Source organism: Staurois parvus, unplaced genomic scaffold, assembly GCF_062004578.1.
Source record: "Staurois parvus isolate SC_StPar_1 unplaced genomic scaffold, SC_StPar_1.0 ptg003065l, whole genome shotgun sequence".
Taxonomy (NCBI): domain Eukaryota; kingdom Metazoa; phylum Chordata; class Amphibia; order Anura; family Ranidae; genus Staurois; species Staurois parvus.
In genome coordinates, this window is record NW_028320861.1 from 158,632 (window position 1) to 180,455 (window position 21,824).

Consider the following 21,824-nt stretch of genomic DNA (forward strand, 5'->3'; position numbering starts at 1 on the left):
GAATGACTGGGAAGAGGGGTGAAGCTATAGCATCCAGGCGGAGGAGTTCCTGGTGCTGGCCGGCAATGACAGTGGTGATGGAGGGGGTTTCCTGGTTCACTACCCCCGATTTTATTCGGGAACCGTCGGCCAAATAAATATTGAACCCCTTCTGTTTCAATTGGAGGGGAATACCCTGCTGGTGAGCAAAATTAATATCCACGAAGCAGCTGCATGCCCCAGAGTCAATTATGGCCGATACTTCCACGGTCCTTTCTGGAAGCTGAAAGGAAAGGGGCACCACTAAGTATTGGGATGGACCAACATTGCCAAGGGATAAGGAAGAAGAGGTGCACTTACTCAGTTTCTGCGGGCAGGAACGCGCCATATGACCAGCTTCTCCACAATAGAGGCACAGGTTCTGGGATCGTCTGCGCAGATGTTCCTCTGGGGATAGTTTAGGCCGTGCCAGGCCGAGCTGCATGGGTTCGGGGTTGTCTCCAGGTGGCCGGTTTTGGATGACTGGCCTAGGTGTTTGACTGGGACCCTGAAATGATCCCCAGGGATTTCCGTGACCCTGGCCGGACCTCTCAAACCTGCGTTCCCGCAGTCTACGGTCAATTTTAATGGTCAGTGCTATTAGGTCCTCTAAAGTCTCAGGTACCTCCACCCGGGCGAGCTCGTCTTTCAGGCCGTCTGATAGGCCAACACGGAACTGATGCAGGAGTGCGAACTCGTTCCAGCGAGTATCCCCCATCCACCGCCTAAATTCAGATGCGTACTCCTCCGCCGCTCGGCGGCCTTGCCGGAGTGTGTACAGAGTAGCTTCAGCAGAAGCTGCCCGCTGCGGGTCATCATAAAGGATGGCCATAGCATCAAAAAAACTGTCAACCGAACCAAGGTGAGGGTCATTTTTTCCCCGTAATCGATGGGCCCAGTCTTGGGGTTCACCCTGCAGGAGGGATATGACGAACCCCACCTTCACGGATTCAGTCACGAAGGTTCGGGGTTGTAGCTCAAAATAGAGGAGGCAGGACTCAAAATAGTAGCTCAAAATAGAGGAGACAGCGCACGGAGTCTAAGTCCCAGGGTGCTTGTTCACCAGGGCCCCTGATGGTGGGGATGGACTTGGAGCTCCCTGAGACCAGGTCGTGACTACCGGGTGCGTCCGTCAGTGGTAGTAGTATGCGCAAGGGGCTCCCACGGGGAAGAGTCTGATGTGAGGAGGTCAGAAGACCCCACTGCACGGGATGGATGGATGGATGAGCAGGGTCAGACGGGCCGGGTCGGTAACAGAGAGGGCGGCAAGGTACAAGGCAGCGGGCATAGAATGGTCGGGTCACACGCCAGGTCAGCAACAGCAGGTCAAATCCAATAGGGGGCATTCAGGAGAGAGGTCAGGCAAAGCAAGGGTCAGAACAGGCGAAAACAGCAAGGTCAGGTACAATCCGGGTCAATAACTTACAGGGTACAGGTTCACAGGATTCAGAATGCAGGAAAGACCAGAAGGCACTGAATGACAGCTCAGGGTCGTTTAAATATCCCGCCCTGCGCTGCCATTGGTGCCCAGCGGGCGGCCACGGCTTCTACTGCGCATGCGCGAACTTGAACGCCGCGGCCGGCCCGGAACCAGTGCTCGAGTCCCTGCGCCGGGCGGCATACTGCGCCTGCGCCGGGACCAACGCGGCGGGGATCGAGGGGATCCCTGACAGCACCCTATGTCAAAAAATTCAACACACCAGCAGTGTGAGGAGACCTGAAACTGGCACATGGCAGAGTGTAGCGATGGAGACAGCAGCAATGGGAGACCGTACAGGGACCCATGAGAGACTCTGGACCTGGCAGCAGCATGAGGAGGCGGTATATAGGGGCCCATGGCAGATTAGGGGCCTGGCAGCAGCTATGGGAGGCCCGTAATCTGCCAGCACCCTATGTCAAAAAATTCAACACAACAGCAGTGTGTGAGGAGACCTGAAAGTGGCACATGGCAGAGTGTGGCGATGGAGACAGCAGCAATGGGAGGCCGTACAGGGACCCATGAGAGACTCTGGACCTAGCAGCAGCATGAGGAGGCGGTATATAGGGGCCTATGGCAGATTAGGGGCCTGGCAGCAGCTATAGGAGGCCCGTAATCTGCCAGCACCCTATGTCAAAAAATTCAACACACCAGCAGTGTGTGAGGAGACCTGAAAGTGGCACATGGCAGAGTGTGGCGATGGAGACAGCAGCAATGGGAGGCCACACAGGGACCCATGAGAGACTCTGGACCTGGCAGCAGCATGAGGAGGCGGTATATAGGGGCCCATGGCAGATTAGGGGCCTGGCAGCAGCTATGGGAGGCCCGTAATCTGCCAGCACCCTATGTCAAAAAATTCAACACACCAGCAGTGTGAGGAGACCTGAAAGTGGCACATGGCAGAGTGTGGCGATGGAGACAGCAGCAATGGGAGGCCGTACAGGGACCCATGAGAGACTCTGGACCTGGCAGCAGCATGAGGAGGCGGTATATAGGGGCCCATGGCAGATTAGGGGCCTGGCAGCAGCTATGGGAGGCCCGTAATCTGCCAGCACCCTATGTCAAAAAATTCAACACAACAGCAGTGTGTGAGGAGACCTGAAAGTGGCACATGGCAGAGTGTGGCGATGGAGACAGCAGCAATGGGAGGCCGTACAGGGACCCATGAGAGACTCTGGACCTGGCAGCAGCAGGAGGAGGTGGTATATAGGGGCCTATGGCAGATTAGGGGCCTGGCAGCAGCTATAGGAGGCCCGTAATCTGCCAGCACCCTGTGTCAAAAAATTCAACACACCAGCAGTGTGAGGAGACCTGAAAGTGGCACATGTTTGAGGCATGATTCATGGCGGATTTAGTCAGTTGTGTCAGGAACTGGTGGTTTGAAATCCAGACTAATCCACGCCTGATTCATTTTCACAAACGTGAGTCTCTCCACACTTTAGGTGGACAGTCGTGTCCTCCGCGGAGTTACAATACCTCCTGCCGCACTAAACACGCGCTCCGATGCCACGCTACTGGCCGGGCATGACAGCCTTTCAAGGGCAAATTCAGCTAGTTGGGGCCAAAGGTCAAGTTTCGTTGCCCAGTAGTCAAGGGGATTGTCTACCTCGGTTGGCAGGGTGCTGTCCAAGTAGGCCCAAGCCTGTTGTTTGAGCTCCTGCTCCAGGTCCACCTGATGCTGCTGCTGCTGCTGCGGCTGGTTAGTAGTTTCCTCACTGCGCTGGTGAAGAAAGCTACTCATCATCGACTGCAGACTGAGGCAGCCGCTGCTGGTGGAGCTGCCACTGCTCCTACCACCCCACCCCTCCCCTGCTGCCATGCCAGCGGAACGCGAGCGCACAGGGCCCACAGTGTCTGAGGATGGACGTTGGCGCACAAAGGCAGAGACCAACTGACTACATAGGTGGTTTTTATAGTACGTAATTTTGGCCTCCCTCTCAGCAGGTGTGAAAAAGGCCACCATTTTGGACCGGTAGCGAGGGTCCAACAAGGTGGACAGCCAAAAGTCATCCCTCTGTCTGATGGTTATTATTTGGCTGTCGCTACGCAAGCAACCGAGCATGCTATGGGCCATTTGTGCCAAGGAATGCGAGGGACTCCCTGCCTCCATCTCCACAGCATACTGCCACGGTGCGTCTGGGTCCTCTGTCTCCTCCTCCTCCTCCTCTACCAGATGCTCCTGCTCCTCCACTCCTGTCCGCTGAGTGGAAAAACCACCCATTTCACTCAATAATTCCTGAGCACAAATGTCCTCCTCTACCTCCTCCTCTTCTTCCTGTCCTGCCCCCACAGGGGTCATGTGGCGTTGAGATCTGTGCGCCACGTCTACCGCACCCTGACCAGCCATTGTTAACAGCATTTGTTCCAGGACATGCAACAGAGGAATGACGTTGTTCATCCCATAGTCCTGCCGACTCACGAATAGCGTGGCCTCCTCAAAGGGCCTGAGCAAGCGGCAGGTGTCACGCATGAGCTGCCAATGGCTGACATCTAAGTTACACAGGGGAGTACCTTTATCCGCTTGTAACATCAGGAAATCGGTGATGGCCTTTCGCTGCTTGTAAAGGCGGTCTAACATGTGTAGGGTTGAATTCCACCTTGTTGCAACGTCGCAGATCAGGCGATGCTGTGGAATTCCGTTCTGCCGCTGCAGCTCAATGAGGGTGTTCTTTGCGGTGTAGGAATGGCTGAAATGCATGCACAGTTTACGTGACATTTTAAGGATGTCTTGCAGTGGGATGGTGGATTTTAGGAACCGCTTGACAACCAGATTGAACACGTGAGCCATGCATGGCGCATGGCACAACCTTCCTTGACGCAGAGCAGACACCATGTTCTTTCCGTTGTCGGTCAACATGGTTCCGATTTTCAGTTTGCGCGGAGACAGCCATCTGTCGATTTCTCTGTTCATTACACTCAGAAGTTCCTCCCCTGTGTGACTACGTTCGCCAAGGCATACCAGGTGCAGCACAGCGTGACACCGTTGCGCCCTGCACATGTGATATGCCGGTCGGGTAATGGGACTTGGCACGGGGGTGGCGGCAGAGGACACGGCGGAAGAAGAGGTGGTAGAGGCGGACATGTTTGCTGGACCAAGGACGTGCAAACGTGGAGGCGAAAGCGTCGTGACCTGTCCAAGTTGCTGGTGCGGCTGTGCCGGCACCACGTTCACCCAGTGGGCCGTAAATGACATGTACTGTCCCTGACCGTAGTTACAGCTCCACACGTCGGCGCTGCCGTGCACTTTGGCAGAGACCGACATGCTCAAAGACTGGCCCACCATCTCTTCTACATGTGAATGCAGGGCTGGCACTGCCTTTTGGGCAAAGAAATGACGGCTTGGCACTCTCCACCGTGGCGCGGCACAAGCCATCATTTCTCGGAAAGGTGCTGAGTCCACCACTTGGAAAGGGAGGGACTGCAGCACCAGCAACTTGGACAGGAGGACGTTCAGCTTTTGCACCGTCGGGTGCGTGCTCGCAAACTGTTGTCTCTTGGAAACGGATTCCAAGAAAGACTGTTGACGGAATCCGAGAAGAGGAGTAGCAGGAGAAGGAGCATCTGAACGAGCGGAAGATGCCAACGAGCGACAACTCCCCTCAGCAGAGGTGTTGGAGCCTTGACTGGCTGATAGAGGGTGATTGACGACGTCGGGTGACGGAGCAAGTAACGGAGCGGGTGATGGAGCGGGGGCTGGGGCAGGCAGAACCGCCGTATCTTTTTCACGGTTTTCCCAGGCCACCGAATGGTGACGCTGCATATGCTGACGCAACGCTGTAGTCCCAACATGGGCCCCCTGGCCACGCTTGCATTTCTGGCCACATAGTCGACATACGGCTACGTTTACTTCCTCGGGCGGCTTGACGAAAAATTGCCACACCACCGAGTAGGAAACTTTGCCCCCGCTACTCCTCACTGGCTGACTGCTACTTCCTCCGTGCGCACCGGCACCACTGGCCGTGGTGGTAGGCTGCAGTGGAGCTGGTGCTCTACTCCGTGGACGTTTGGCTCCACTGACACTGATGCGACCCTGCTGCCTCCTGGGCAACCCACCGACTGTTTCGCTCACTGCCAAGCTGGCACCCTCTTCTCCTGATGATGCGCAAGAAATTGCCTGATGACGACGAGGCAGCCAAGTGCGATCAACCTCCTCATCATCAAGTACGGTCTCCGCCTCACTACTAGCCCCCTCGGCTGCGTCTGGGTCAGGAGACAGACCTGTCTCTAGACCGGCTACCGAGCCACTCTCCTCGCCAGTACTTCTTCGCCTGGCTGCTGAAAAGGCCGATGTCTCCCCCCGTTCCTGACCGCCCTCTGTTAGCTCTTCCTCACTGTACAGTGGGGCTGAGCCCACAGCATGCGATACTTTGCTTGGTGAGGGAACAGCAAAGGACAGGGGCAGGTAGAGGACATGTGATTTCAGTGGGCTTGCTCCCGGGCCATGCCAAATAACGGTTGTGTCTGACGTACCCACCGACCGTTGGCTGTAGGTGTCAGAGGTGACCTGGGAAGAGGAAGACGACCGAACCAACCAATCAATGACGGCAGGGTTGTCGGTGGAGACACGACCGCTGGATGACACCGGGAGCACTGGCCTCTGGCTGCGAATAGTGCTGCCTCGACCCCTTCCTCTGCTGCCACGTCTGCTCGCTCCTAAAACATTGCCTCCTCTGCCACTCCTCTGCATGTTGTCTGACATACTCTTTAATTCAACGATTATGTGTCCCTGAGTAACAATTCTGTGTCCCTGAGTAACAATTCTGTGTCTGTGCGAGTAACAATTCTGTGGCCCTAAGTAACAGTTCTGTGGCCCTCAGTAACAGTTCTGTGTCTGTGCGAGTAACAATTCTGTGTCTGTGCGAGTAACAATTCTGTGGCCCTCAGTAACAGTTCTGTGGCCCTGAGTAACAATTCTGTGTCTGTGCGAGTAACAATTCTGTGGCCCTAAGTAACAGTTCTGTGGCCCTCAGTAACAGTTCTGTGGCCCTGAGTAACAATTCTGTGTCTGTGCGAGTAACAATTCTGTGGCCCTAAGTAACAGTTCTGTGGCCCTCAGTAACAATTCTGTGTCTGTGCGAGTAACAATTCTGTGGCCCTAAGTAAAGTTTCTGTGGCCCTAAGTAACAATTCTCTGGCACTCAGTAACAATTCTGTGTCTGTGCGAGTAACAATTCTGTGGCCCTAAGTAAAGTTTCTGTGGCCCTAAGTAACAATTCTCTGGCACTCAGTAACAATTCTGTCTGTCCCTGAGTAACAATTCTCTGGCACTCAGTAACAATTCTGTCTGTCCCTGAGTAACAATTCTGTGGCCCTAAGTAAAGTTTCTGTGGCCCTAAGTAACAATTCTCTGGCACTCAGTAACAATTCTGTCTGTCCCTGAGTAACAATTCTCTGGCACTCAGTAACAATTCTGTCTGTCCCTGAGTAACAATTCTGTTGCCCTAATAACGTTTCTGTGGCCCTAAGTAACAATTCTCTGGCACTGAGTAACAATTCTGTCTGTCCCTGAGTATGAATTCTGTGGCCCTAACTAGCGTTTCTTTGTCCCTAAGTAACGATTCTGTGGCCCTCATTAACAAGTCTGTGTCCCTGAGTAATGGTTCTCTGTCCCTAAGTAACTTTTCTCTGTCCCCAAGTATCGTTTCTGTGGCCCTAACTCTGTCCCTGTCCCTAGTACAGAGCGGTCTGCCTCTGTTCAATGACTGCAGGCAAATGAAGAATTCCAAAATGGCCGCTATTTATAGCTCGACCATTACACAGTGCTGGCTGGCTGGCTGCTGATTGGCTGATGCGATCACATGTTGTTGAGGAATGCATTATGGGTCAGCGCGCCTTGTCTGCGCGCCTTCCCAGACATCCCCGCTCCGTCGCCGCACATGTCAGCCGCCATTTTCTGAAAAATTTCGATTCGCGCGTCCGAATTAGGCTATTTTTTGGATTCGGCACGAAACGAAATTTTTCCGATATTCGACTCGAATTCCACTTCGGATACTTCGATTCGCTCATCTCTACTCTGAACCTTGGTCAGCTATCCTTGAAGGACCAGTAATGGGGGCTTTGTTATGTGATAATCTCCTCACTATAAATAGGTGGGTTCCCAGCAGCAAGAAGGGAGAGCTGAAAATCCATGGGGGGGGGGGGGAGGATTTTGCTATACAGTGCTATCCTGTGCTGTATTGTGATAAATGACTACAGTGGGGTGGGCTACCTATTTCTTGTGTACCCCCCATGTTCATAGTTCAGCAGCAAATGTTGTTGCTGTTTAGCTGCTGCCTCCACTTGCACTCTTTTGTTTTATTAGGGTTTTTTCCTACTTTTTATATTTTACAATTTTATTTTATTTCATGTTTATCCATTTTTTTTCTAGTAGGATACAAAATGGGGTTGGAGATGTGGCTTGGCATTTGAAGAGGATGGCTGCATGTTAGAGGCGCTCCGGCTCTACAGCAGGAAATCCACAGCCTAAACTAAGACTATCCACCATGGACAAAGTATGCATATATGCTCAGCCTTTTAAAACCCCACACTCACAGCTCGGGGCAAATTTGCCCAAAATTTTCCAGACCCAACCTAGCTCCACCAGCTCTTTGGTGGCTGCTACATCCAACGTGCCTCATGGCTCTCTGGCTCTGGACTATAACAGGGTAGGAGATGCTATCCTACTCTCCTAAATGCAGTAAATAATGAAAATGTCTGACCTGCAAATGATAGCCTCAGACATTAACTACTTGCCAACCACAGATAGCCGAATGACGGCTACGCTGCGACCGGCCAGTTCTGGGAGGGTGTCATATGATGTCCTCCCAGAATGCGCTCTCCTGCGTGCCCCCAGGGGTGCGCCCCCGGCGATCTCCATGATCGCTGTGTCCTACGGACACAGCTGATCATGTGATGTGGTAAAAGGCCAATGACAGCGGCCTTTTACCACGTGATCAGCCGTGTCCAATGACACACTGATCACCGGGAAATGCAATTGTTGGTTCTTTGCTGCACTTTTCTCTGTCAGAGTGTGAGGAAAGTACTGCCGAGAACCGGCAGTTGTCATAGCAGGGATCGGCACCGATCATCAGGGCACTGATGATCAGTGCCCTGATGATCGGTGCCCAGCAGTGCCACCCACTAGTTCCGCCCACCTGTGCCCAGCAGTGCACCCACCTGTGCCACCTACCTGTGCCCAGCAGTGCCACCTACCTGTGCCCAGCAGTGCCGCCCACCTGTGCACACCAGTGCCACCCACCAGTGCCCATCAGTGCAGCCCAGCAACGCTGCCAGTCAGTGCCCAGCAGTTCCGCCAGTCAGTGCCCAGCAGTGATGACAGTCAGTGCCACCTATCAGTGCTGTCTATCAGTGCCACCTATCAGTGCTGTCTATCAGTGCCGCCTATTCATGACACCTCATTAGTGCTGCCTATCAGTGCCGCCTATCCATGCCACCCCATTAGTGCTGCCTATCAGTGCCCTTCAGTGCTGCCTATCAGTGCACATCAGTGCTGCCTATTAGTGCTCATCAATGCCGCCTCATCAACGCAAATCAGTGAAGGAGAAAAATTACCTGTTTGAAAAATTTTATAATAGAAACAAAGAAACTTTTTTTTTTAAATTATGATTTTTTTGTTTATAGCACAAATAGTAAAGTGCCCGGCAGCGAATAAATACCACCAAAAGAAAGCTCTAAAAATGATAAAAATGTTATATGGATACAATCTTACATGATCGCGCAATTGTCAATCAAAGTACGACAGCGCTGAAAGCTGAAAATTGGCCTGGTAAAGAGGGGGGTATAAGTGCCCGGTAGGCAAGTGGTTAAATCTGTTCTTTCATCTGTTATATTGAGGATTTGAATAACGGGGTGAAGGAAGCATGTCCAGGTCCGGGGCATACCTGAAACACTGGAACATGACCAGATACCCCACACTTCGCAAACTATTTTCACTGAGCTCCTGGAGAGGCCATCGGGCCTCCCTGATAAAGTTTCAACAATACCATGTGATCGCCCAGACACAGCGCTGATGTGATCATAACAGCAATCATCGGCTCCCGAGTGCATGCTCTGTGAGCCACGCATGAGCCCTCAGTGCCGGTTTGTGAGGTAATAGTAGGAGTAGCTATGGATGAGGAGGACAAGCAGGGTGCCCTTGTAGCTGAAGATGAGTTCAAGATACTCTTCTCCTGGGAGACAAAGGAGGTTCTAAGGTTAAAAGAAAGGTAGATGCGTCCTGTCTCTTGATGCTGCACCCTGACCGCTGCTCTGATGTGTGCATACTGAAGCCACTTGCCCCCTAATAGCTCTAGGGGAACCTCTGCCTTTCCCTTTAGGCCTCCCAGACTTTATGCTAGTGTGAAGGTTATTACCTACTTGTATTAACAGTTATGAACACATCCTCATTTTACAGTTTTCTTGGAGGTCCATACAGTCCCCAACCAATCAGAGAACAGGGAGAGAGGCCACAGGCAGCTATACATTCTACAACCATCTGGCCATATGACTGCCCTATGTACGAAGCAATGCAGCCGCATAGTGCATCCATGACACCATTACATCAAATGTCTTGTGTGCGTAGTGGCTGTGAGGGGAAGATAAGAGATGAGACACTCAGCACCATATTTGTTGGTGCTGGCCCATGGGGAAGACATACAAGGAAGACAGCTAAAGGAAAAAGCATAGGATTGTGGGCACAGGGCCAATCTTATGTACGACAGTCATGACCAATGGATGGCTAATATTGGTCTGATGATGCAAAAATAATTTTTCAGATTTTATTACAGAAGACTGCAATATACTTTGTTTTTATCTTAGGTGACTCAAGTAATCTGTGGATTGATAAAAAATACAAGTGGTGAAAGGAAGGAAGGGGTGGGTGGAAGGAAGGAAGGGGTGGGTGGAAAGAAGGAAGGGGGTGGATGGAAGGAAGGGGTGGGTGGATGGAAGGAAGGGGTGGGTGGAAGGAAAGAAGGGGTGGGTGAAAGGAAAGAAGGGGTGGGTGCAAGGAAAGAAGGGGTGGGTGCAAGGAAGTAAAGAAAGAAGAGGTGGATGGAAGGAAGGAAGGAAGGAAGGGTGGGTGGATGGGTGGAAGGAAAAGGTGGGTGAGTGGATGGAAGGAAGGAAAGAAGAGGTGGATGGAAGGAAGGAAGGGTAGGTGGGTGGGTGGAAGGAAGGAGGGGTGGAAGGAAGGGGTGGGTAGAAGGAAGGAATGGGTGGGTAAAAGGAAGAAAGGGTGGGTGGAAGTAAGGAAGAGTGGGTGGAAGTAAAAGGTGGGTGGAAGGAAGGAAAGGAGGGGTGGGTGGAAGGAAGGGTGGGTGAAAGGAAGGAAGGGGTGGTAGAAAGAAGGAAAAAAGAGGTGATGGAAGGGAGGGGTGGAAGGAAGGGTGGGTGGAAGAAAGGAACAGAGGAGTGGGTGGAAGGAAGGGGTGGATGGAGAGAAGGAAAGAAGAGGTGGATGGAAGGGAGGAAGGGGTGGGTGGAAGGAGGGGGTGGGTAGAAAGAAGTAGGGGAGAGAGGAATGGATGGAAGGAAGAGAGGGGTGGAATGAAGGAAGGAAAGAACAAGTGGATGGAAGGGAGTGGTGGGATAAAGGAAGAAAGGGGTTGGTGAGTTGAAAGAAGGAAGGGTGGTTGGGTAGAAGGAAGGAAGGGGTGGATGGAAGGAAGGAAAAAAAGAGGTGGATGGAAGGGAGGGGTGGGTGAAAGGAAGGGAGGGTTTGGTGGGTGGAAAGAAGGGGTGGGTGGGTGTAAGGAAGGAAGGATGGGTCAAAGAGAGGGGTGGGTGGAAGGAAGGAAGGGAGGGGTGGGTGGAAGGATGGAAGGAGTGGAAGGAAGGAAGGGAGGCATGGATAGAAGGAAGGAGTGGGTGGAAAGGAGAGGTGGGAGGAAGGAAGGGAGGGGGTGGAAGAAAGAGGGTGTGGAAGGATGGAAGGAAGGGGGGTGGAAGGATGGAAGGGAGGGGGGTGGAAGGAAGGCAGGCTGGGGGGGAAGGGAGGGGGAGTTGGAAGGAAATGATGGATGGGTGGAAGGATGGGAGGAAGGGGGGTGGGTGGTGGAAGGGGAGATTGTAAGGAAGGAGGAGGGAGGTGGAAGGATGGAACGGAGGGGGGGTGGAAGTAAGGAAGGGAGGGGGGAGGTGCAAGGATGGAAGGGAGGGGGGAGGTGGACGTGAGGGTGGAAGGAAGGGAGGGGGGTGGGATGAAAGAATGGAAGGTTAGGTCAAACTCACCAAGACTCCTTCAGAAGCATCAGAGCTCTCACTGTCGGCTGCTGTGTTCCATTTCCCATCTACACCTCCTCTGAAGCTGCACAGACTGGAGTGTGGGTGGGGACAAAGCAGATCCAGCCTCTCTCCCCTTTTCTCCTATTGGTGTGGAGGATGGAGGGAGGGGCTGGGCACTGAGAAGAACACAGTGGCTGGAGGCGGCGGGAGGGGAGGCAGAAAGAAAACTGAACCATTCTATGCAGCAGTGGGGGCGGCGAGCAGCACCGGGACTACGGGTGTGTGGGAGGGGTGGCGGTGGTTGTGGTGACAAGCAGCAATCTCCTGTATGGCTTTCAATGAAGCAGCTGGAAGTTGAATCTTCTCCTCTCCCTCCTGCAGCTTTCAGCTGCTTCATTGAAAGCCATACAGGAGATCGCTGCTTGTCATCGCAACTACCACCACCCCTCACACACACACCCCTAACCCCAGCGATATTCACCAGCTCCACCCTATTTCCACTCGCAGGCGAGTGGAAATTTTGAGGGCTGCAGCCTGCAGGGATGGTTGGCAATTCTCCTCTGGGGGGTTCTGACCCCCATCTATGCCCCTGCTTACTGGGATATGACTCTATGAGACAGGTGTGCTTATGTATACTTCTATGGAATGTTTATTGAAATATATGTTCATACTGTATATACCAATGGGATAAATGTATACTGTATCGTAGATCTATCCCTGCATTCTCCACCAGACTGGGGTTAGCTATTAGTTTGTAGCATTCATGTACACAGCGTAAGATTAACCGCTTTCTGAAAAAATGGATACAAATTCTCCTGCGCTGCCAGTACCCCTAGGAATCTTCAGTAAACTGTGAATCAAGTAGTGACCACTGAAAAAACTCCTCCACCAGCTAGCAGGCGCGCTCACCTCCAGCCATGACCCACAAAGGGTCATACACGCTTCAAATGAATATGCTCAGCGATAGTATTCTTAGATGTTCCCTCGATAATATGTCAAGGAAATCCTCTTAAATGGGTCAAACACCAACTATGGCAATGGTCATGTCCCCCCCGAGATGCGCCTCAGAACTCCTCCCACATGGGCCACACATGGAAGAACAAATCACAAAGGAGTTCCCATAGTGTAATATGTTTCTCACATTTATTAAATATAAACGCAGAGTGATTACTCACATACAAATCTGGATTGACAGACCCATACTGGCATGTAGTGATGAAATGGCAAAGATGGGTGTATCAAGATGAGTGCACCAAGATGGTGGCTGCTGTCTGAACAGGAAACAATGTCACCACGCTTCCGTCCTACACGTTGCATCACAAATCACGTGATTTCCTCAGGGTGCCTCAGGGTATTTACATTCCCTGTGATAGCAATAAAAGTGATTAAAAAAATGAAAGGGACAGTGTAAAAATAAAAAGTGTAAAATAAAACAAAAAAAAAAACAGCATACTCACCCCGCCCCCCTCTTGTGCGTGCACATGCGTGCGCAAGCGTTGACCCCGTTTCGGTATGTAAACAGCAGTTGTACCACGCATGTGAGGTATCGCTGCGAACATCAGATCAAGGGCAGTAATTGTAGCACTAGATCTCCTGTGTAAATATAAATTGGTGACCTGTAAAGGCTTTTAAAGCATCACCTATCAATATAAAAAATGTATGTACTTTGTTGCCATTGCATGCCCATGCGCAATTTTAAAGCATGTCAGGTTTGGCATCTACTTACTTGACGTAACATCATCTTTTATATTTTATCAAACAATTGGGCAATATATTGTGTTTTTGTGCATTAAAATTCTAAAAAGTATATTTTTCCCAATAGATTTGCGTTTGAAAAATTTCTGCGCAAATACTGTGCGACGTAAAAAATTTCAACACCCACCGTTTTATTCTCTAGGGCCTCTGCTTTAAAAAAATATATAATATTTGGAGGTTCAAAGTAATATTCCTGCAAAATATTATTCTGCAAAATATTATTCCTGCAAAGTAATATTCCTTTTTCATGTGAACAAAAAGTGTCAGAAAGGAAAAGAGGAAGGAGCCTGACCATGGCTTGGAGCAGGATGCTCGATGTGAGGGCTCCCGGCTCCCAAGCACCTCCAGTGTCCTGCCAAGAAGGGGAGAGATGTGCGAGAAGCACTGGAGAGACTAGTTGGGGAGAGGGGGGGCTTGCCTGGTGGGGTGCGTGGACTGAAGACCTCCGGGAGTGGCGGCCATCGGTGAGGGTCTTCCTGTGCTCTCGGTCCAGCACTGTGTGTTCCTTGGAGCTCAGTGGATGCCGGGCAATCAGGTGATCTGCTGCAAGGAACTCTGGGAGGCAGAGGAGCCGGCCGGCGTTTCTTGGAGCAAGGTAGATGCCGACTCTCTTTCTCCTGTACACACAACTGTGGCAGCTGGAGACACGTGGAAAGGTCAGGGTGAACCCCACTGCAATCCACTCATTGTGTGAGGGGAATGTTGAGTGCAATGTTCCCCAGAAGAGAGTACCTGGAGCCACCTCACCCCTCACTTGGAGTAAAGGAAGAGATGTCCTAAAGTGTGGGAAAGTCTCTCAGAGAAGTTCAATCTCTATAGAAACCAGAGATCTCACATGGGGGAGAAGTATTCCTGATTTGAGTGCAGGAAATGTTTTTCATATAAGTTCTAGTTTTATATATACCAGTGATAATACAAGAGGGAGCAGCTATACCCTTGTTCAGAGTGCGGGAAATGTTTTTCACAGAAGTCCAGCCTGCATATATATCAGAGACCTCACATGAGGAAGATGCTATATCCCTGTTCTAAGTGCGGGAAATGTTTTCTCAGACAAAATTAGACTTTACATATATCAGAGATCTAACACAGGTGAAAAGCCATATGTCTGTCCTGAGTGCGGGAAATACTTTTCACTGAAGCTCAGTCTTCACACACATCAGAGATCTTACACGGAGGAGAAGTTGTATACCTGTTCGGAGTGCAGGAAATGTTTTTCAGAGAAGCCCATTCTTCATATATAACAGAGATCTCATACGGGGGAAAAGCCGTATTGGGGACAAGAGGGTGAGTGAGAGCGGCAAAAGTACTGAGATTAATATATTGCATGGGAACTGAACTGTATGTATTTAAACTGAGGAGGGGTTCACCCAAGGAGGACAATGTAAAATAGACCTAGAAGAGGACCCGGGGAGATGAGTTCGGGAGTGGGGGGAGAGAAAAAGCAAGAAAAGAACTGAGAGGGGGATACCCACGGAGGACAACAAATGTTGATATCAAATCAAAAATAGACCCCCCCCCCCCAAAACCAGAACTGCGGAAAATTGAAATAGTCCCTGACAGCATGAAAAACAAAGAATCAAAGGGAAGAGGGACTAAGGCTTCCCAAACAGGGTCAATTAAAAAATATATACCGTCACAGGAGAAACAGACTCCAGAGAGACAACAGGGAATAAGTGTAAGAGGTGAGAGGGAAAACGGCGGGGAATGTTCCAGACTATCCCTGGGAATAGCTAACAGTAGTCAACATATGGAAGAAGAAGTGGATCTGGATAAAGTAGAAGAACAAGAGGACAGCTCACAGATGCCTACTAAAGCGGAAATAGCAGAAATGTTTAAAGGAATTGAAAGATCTCTAAAACAGGAACAGGCGAAATTACACAAAGACCTGGGGCAAATAGTATCAAGGGTGGAGGAGACGGAAGAAAAACTAGATAAACATGCCCAAATTATACAGAAATTAGAAAAACGGGCGATGGAAATGAGAAAAGAACAAAGAAATCTGTTATATGAATTGGAAGACCAGGAGTATAGGAATAGGAGATGCAATCTAAGGATACAAGGCTTTCCAGAGATCTCCCAAGGAGAAGATATGACGAGAATAATAACGAGAATGCTGAATACTATACTGGTTAGAACTAGAGATGAGCGAATCGAACCAGGTGAAGTGGAATTCGTTTCGAATTTCAGGAAAAATTTGATTCGCGGCGAATCCGAATATTAGCATACTTCGGGTGCGCGAATCGGATTTTTCCCGATCAGCCGGCAAAAGTGTCCCTGCAGAGAGCTCCGCTATTTCTGACAGTTCTCTGACAGAAGGAACACATGTACAGCGGTTGAAACATTGTATCTATTAGTTTCCATTTAGGATACAGATGTTTTTATTCGGAAACAGATACAATGTTTCAACCGCTGTACATGTGAAGGAACTGTCAGAGAACTGTCAGAAATAGCGGAGCTCTCTGCAGATACACTTTTTGCTGTACTGGAATACTTCTTCTTTTCATTCTTCTTTTCATTCTTCTCATTCTTCTTTTCATTCTTCTTTTCATTCTTCTTCTCATTCTTCTTTTCATTCTTCTTCTTCTTTTCATTCTTCTTTTCATTCTTCTCATTCTTCTTTTCTTCTTCATGAAAAGAAGAATGAGAAGAAGAATGAAAAGAAGAATGAAAAGAAGAATGAGAAGAATGAAAAGAAGAATGAAAAGAAGAAGAAGAATGAAAAGAAGAATGAGAAGAAGAATGAAAAGAAGAATGAGAAGAAGAATGAGAAGAATGAAAAGAAGAATGAGAAGAATGAAAAGAAGAATGAAAAGGAGAAGAATGAAAAGAAGAAGAAGAATGAAAAGAAGAATGAAAAGAAGAAGAAGAAGAATCTTTTCATTCTTCTCATTCTTCTTTTCATTCTTCTTTTCATTCTTCTTCTTCTTTTCATTCTTCTTCTTCTTTTCATTCTTCTTTTCATTCTTCTTCTTTTCATTCTTCTTCTTCTTTTCATTCTTCTTCTTCTTTTCATTCTTCTTTTCATTCTTCTTCTTCTTCTTTTCATTCTTCTCATTCTTCTTTTCATTCTTCTTCTTCTTCTTTTCATTCTTCTTCTTCTTTTCATTCTTCTTCTTCTTCTTTTCATTCTTCTTTTCATTCTTCTTCTTCTTTTCATTCTTCTTCTTCTTCTTTTCATTCTTCTCATTCTTCTTTTCATTCTTCTCATTCTTCTTTTCATTCTTCTTTTCATTCTTCTTCTCATTCTTCTTTTCATTCTTCTTTTTTTCATTCTTCTTTTCATTCTTCTCATTCTTCTTTTCTTCTTCATGAAAAGAAGAATGAGAAGAAGAATGAAAAGAAGAATGAAAAGAAGAAGAAGAATGAGAAGAAGAATGAAAAGAAGAATGAAAAGAAGAATGAGAAGAATGAAAAGAAGAATGAAAAGAAGAATGAGAAGAGAGAATGAGAAGAAGAATGAAAAGAAGAATGAGAAGAAGAATGAGAAGAATGAAAAGAAGAATGAGAAGAATGAAAAGAAGAAGAAGAATGAAAAGAAGAAGAAGAAGAATGAAAAGAAGAATGAAAAGAAGAATAATGAAAAGAAGAATGAGAATAAGAATGAAAAGAAGAATGAAAAGAAGAAGAAGAATGAAAAGAAGAATGAGAAGAGAGAATGAGAAGAAGAATGAAAAGAAGAATGAGAAGAAGAATGAGAAGAATGAAAAGAAGAATGAGAAGAATGAAAAGAAGAAGAAGAATGAAAAGAAGAAGAAGAAGAATGAAAAGAAGAATGAAAAGAAGAATAATGAAAAGAAGAATGAGAATAAGAATGAAAAGAAGAATGAAAAGAAGAATGAGAAGAATGAAAAGAAGAATGAAAAGAAGAAGAAGAATGAAAATAAGAATGAGAAGAAGAATGAGAAGAATGAAAAGAAGAATGAAAAGAAGAAGAAGAATGAAAAGAAGAATGCAAAGAAGAAGAATGAAAAGAAGAATGAGAAGAAGAATGAAAAGAAGAATGAAAAGAAGAATGAGAAGAATGAAAAGAAGAATGAGAAGAAGAAGAAGAATGAAAAGAAGAATGAGAAGAAGAATGAGAAGAATGAAAAGAAGAAGAAGAATGAAAAGAAGAATGAAAAGAAGAAGAAGAATCTTTTCATTCTTCTCATTCTTCTTTTCATTCTTCTTCTTCTTCTTTTCATTCTTCTTCTTCTTCTTTTCATTCTTCTTTTCATTCTTCTTCTTCTTATTTTCATTCTTCTTCTTCTTATTTTCATTCTTCTTTTCATTCTTCTTCTTCTTCTTTTCATTCTTCTCATTCTTCTTTTCATTCTTCTCATTCTTCTTTTCATTCTTCTTCTTCTTCTTTTCATTCTTCTTCTCATTCTTCTTTTCATTCTTCTTCTTCTTCTTTTCATTCTTCTTTTCATTCTTCTCATTCTTCTTTTCTTCTTCATGAAAAGAAGAATGAGAAGAAGAATGAAAAGAAGAATGAAAAGAAGAAGAAGAATGAAAAGAAGAATGAGAAGAAGAATGAAAAGAAGAATGAAAAGAAGAATGAGAAGAATGAAAAGAAGATGCAGATACACTTAGCGGAGCTCTGCAGATACACTTTTTGCCGGCTTGGAATTCTTCTTATTTTCATCCTACTTCTTCTTCTTTATCCTCATCCTCAGAAGAAGAAGAAGAGGATGAGGATGAGGATGAAGAAGAAGAAGAAGAAGTAGGATGAAAATACGAAGAATTCCAAGCCGGCAAAAAGTGTATCTGCAGAGCTCCTCTATTTCTGACAGTTCTATGTCAGAGAACTGTCAGAAATAGAGGAGCTCTGCAGATACACTTTTTGCCGGCTTGGAATTCTTCTTATTTTCATCCTACTTCTTCTTCTTCTTCTTCTTCTTCTTCATCCTCATCCTCATCCTCTTCTTCTTCTTCTGAGGATGAGGATGAGGATGAAGAAGAAGAAGAAGTAGGATGAAAATAAGAAGAATTCCAAGGCCGGCAAAAAGTGTATCTGCAGAGCTCCGCTAAGTGTATCTGCAGAGCTCCTCTATTTCTGACAGTTCTGTGACATTCACATTTACAGCGGTTGAAACATTGTATCTATTTGTTTCCATAAATGGAAACAAATAGATACAATGTTTCAACCGCTGAGCTCTGCAGATACACTTTTTGCCGGCTTGGAATTCTTCTTATTTTCATCCTACTTCTTCTTCTTCTTCTTCATCCTCATCCTCATCCTCAGAAGAAGAAGAAGAGGATGAGGATGAAGAAGAAGAAGAAGAAGAAGAAGAAGAAGAAGAAGTAGGATGAAAATAAGAAGAATTCCAAGCCGGCAAAAAGTGTATCTGCAGAGCTCCTCTATTTATGACAGTTCTATGTCAGAGAACTGTCAGAAATAGAGGAGCTCTGCAGATACACTTTTTGCCGGCTTGGAATTCTTCTTATTTTCATCCTTCTTCTTCTTCTTCATCCTCATCCTCTTCTTCTTCTTCTTCTTCTCATCCTTCTCCTTCTTCTCATCCTTCTTCTTCTTCTCATCCTTCTTCTTCTTCTCATCCTTCTCCTTCTTCTCATCCTTCTTCTTCTTCTCATCCTTCTCCTTCTTCTCATCCTTCTCCTTCTTCTCATCCTTCTTCTTCTCATCCTTCTTCTCATCCTTCTCCTTCTTCTCATCCTTCTCCTTCTTCTCATCCTTCTCCTTCTCCTTCTTCTCATCCTTCTCCTTCTCCTTCTTCTCATCCTTCTCCTTCTCCTTCTTCTCATCCTTCTCCTTCTTCTCATCCTTCTCCTTCTTCTCATCCTTCTTCTTCTCATCCTTCTTCTTCTTCTCATCCTTCTCCTTCTTCTCATCCTTCTTCTTCTTCTCATCCTTCTCCTTCTTCTCATCCTTCTTCTTCTTCTCATCCTTCTCCTTCTTCTCATCCTTCTTCTTCTTCTCATCCTTCTTCTTCTCATCCTTCTCCTTCTTCTCATCCTTCTCCTGCTTCTCATCCTTCTCCTTCTTTTCATCCTTCTCCTTCTCCTTCAAATCATCCTTCTCCTTCTCCTTCTCCTTCTCCTTCCTCATCTCCAAGGGCATTTAAATTAAAGGTACAGTGTTCTGCACTAATATAAAGGCTCTCTGAAGCCTAGAAACCCTTTTTATAAGTTAAATTTGCGGCGAATAAATTTGCATTGAATCAAATTTTTACCGCAAATTCGGCGAATCAGCCGAATCGAATTTTTTAATAATTCGCTCATCTCTAGTTAGAACTATAACAGAACCTCTCAAATTGGAGGGAATATATAGAATAGGAAAATACAAGAAGATAGAAAGGAAAAGCCAAGAGATGTAATAGTGCAATTCCATCATTTCTTGGATAAAGAAGAGCTTTGGAAGAAGATAAAAGGAAGAGCAATAATAAAATATGGAGAAATAAATATACAGATCTTTGCTGATTTAGCAGTGGAAACACTAATAAGAAGGAGAACTTTGAAACCGTTATTGGAACAGATGAGAAAACAGAATGTTCAATATAGTTGGGGGTTTCCAGCGTGTTTGATCGGATGTAGAAATGGACGTTCAGCAAGACTGAGATTTCCCAAAGATCTGAGAGACTTTTGTGAGAGACTTGATATACAGAAAATAAATATCCCTGGTTGGGAGGAAGAAGGAGAAATGTGGGCTATGGGACATGAGGGGAGGCAGGTAGCTCTAAGCAGAAATAGAGACTAGGAATAGTAAAGAGGACTAAGATGGGGGGGTTCTCTCCTTTTTTTTTCCTCTTTCTCTCTCCCTCCATTTCTGCCTCTCTCTTATGATCTTTGAAGTTTACTAGAGAATGGCAGGACACGGAGGATGAGACACGCTTATGGGGAAAAGTTCATGGTCAGAGCTTCACCTTAAAAGCTGAATCAAAGGTGGGGTTAGGACCACAAATGATTCATAGGCAAAATGTAAGCCTAAAGGGCAGGGGCAGACTGACAACTCATGGGGCCCCCAGGCAATAGGGGATCATGGGGCCCATGTGTCCTTGCCCAAACTCAAAAAAGCCTATGAAAAAGGTACTAGGGGCATCTCATGGGGCCCCCTACTGACCCCGGCCCTCGGGCAGTGCACGCGTTTTCAAATGGTCAGTTCGCCCCTGCTAAAGGGAGATGGGGGGGTTGGAGGAGGGAGAGAAGTGGAAGGGAGGGAGGAGGGGTGGAGGAGGGATGGGAGGGGGTTATGGGAAAGGGATAGGTAGTTTAAGACTCTGCGAAATAGTGGGAGAAACATCAGTCCAGAGAAATCCTAGAGATCAAATGGAAAGATGTGGAGGAAAGAGGAAGAGAGAAGAGATGGGAAGTGTCACAAGTTAGCGTTCATCCTCTTGTGTGTGTACTCTTACCTCCTTGCTGCTCTTGATTTCTTCACATGTGTGTTTGTGTCAGGGACTGCCGCGGCGCCTTCCCCGGCGCACGCCCACTAGCGGCGGCTCACGCCGGGGCACAAGCACCAGGTCCCGGCGGGCCGCGGCTGACAGGATTCCGTGCATGCGCAGTAGGAGCGCCTTGGGCGGCCAATGACAGTCCGGGGCGCGTCCTGGGTGGCCAATGACAGTGCAGGGCGCGATATTTAAAGATGCCCTGCACTGTCACAAGTTGCCGCAAGGTCTGACCTGTTACCTGAGTTTCCTGTGCCCTGTGATTATTGACCCGGATTGTTTGACCTCTCTGCCTGCTCAAGCTCTGACCCGGATTGTTTGACTACGCTGCCTTCTACTGAGTTTGACCCGGATTGCCCCTGACTACGCTGCCTTCTCCTATCCCAACCCCCGGCTTGTTTGACCATTCTGCGGACTGACTACGATACTGGCCCTGCGTGTGATCTGACCACTAACTGCCTGCCATCTCAGTACCTCGCCATTCCCCACGGTGACAACCGCCTGTTTATCCTGCCTGGTCCTGCCGGCCTCCTCACAGCTGGCTCTCTTCTGGTTTACACTCATCCCCGGAGGTTCCCTCTGCCACTGGTGGTATTGCTCGGAGGTCGTGACCTGGTCCTGGTTCTGCTCCAAGTCCATCCACACCATCAGGGGCCCTGGTGAAAACGCAGAGCGGGACTTAGACTCCACGCTCTGGGTGATTCCGTCTAGTGGGCTGCCAGAGGCACCACCTGGCGGATCCGTAACAGTATGTCTGTGATTACCTCTGGGCATCGTCTGCTATTCTCTGGGTTTTATGTCCTTCCCTTCCATCACTTCCTGCCCCACCTCCTTGTCTGCCTGTCTATTTAAGATGTGCTCAGACTGGGCCACATGGCCTGAGCAACTTTGTCTGTTGTCGGAGCTCCCACGTGTTTCTCCTGTGATTCTTATTTAGTCTTTCTGTGTACCCACCCTGGCTTCGTTCCTGACATTGCTAG

General features: G+C 47.8%; 1 protein-coding gene across 1 annotated transcript in view; it reads left to right on the forward strand.

Annotated features, from left to right (window-relative positions):
* LOC149428644 (uncharacterized) overlaps positions 1-14,694 on the forward strand; it is a 119,533-nt gene extending 104,839 nt beyond the window's left edge. Inside the window, exon 8 of the mRNA XM_089667159.1 lies at positions 14,530-14,694. Coding sequence (XP_089523285.1) covers positions 14,530-14,694 — 165 coding nt within the window. The remainder of the gene's footprint in view (positions 1-14,529) is intronic.
* Positions 14,695-21,824: the final 7,130 nt, after the last annotated feature.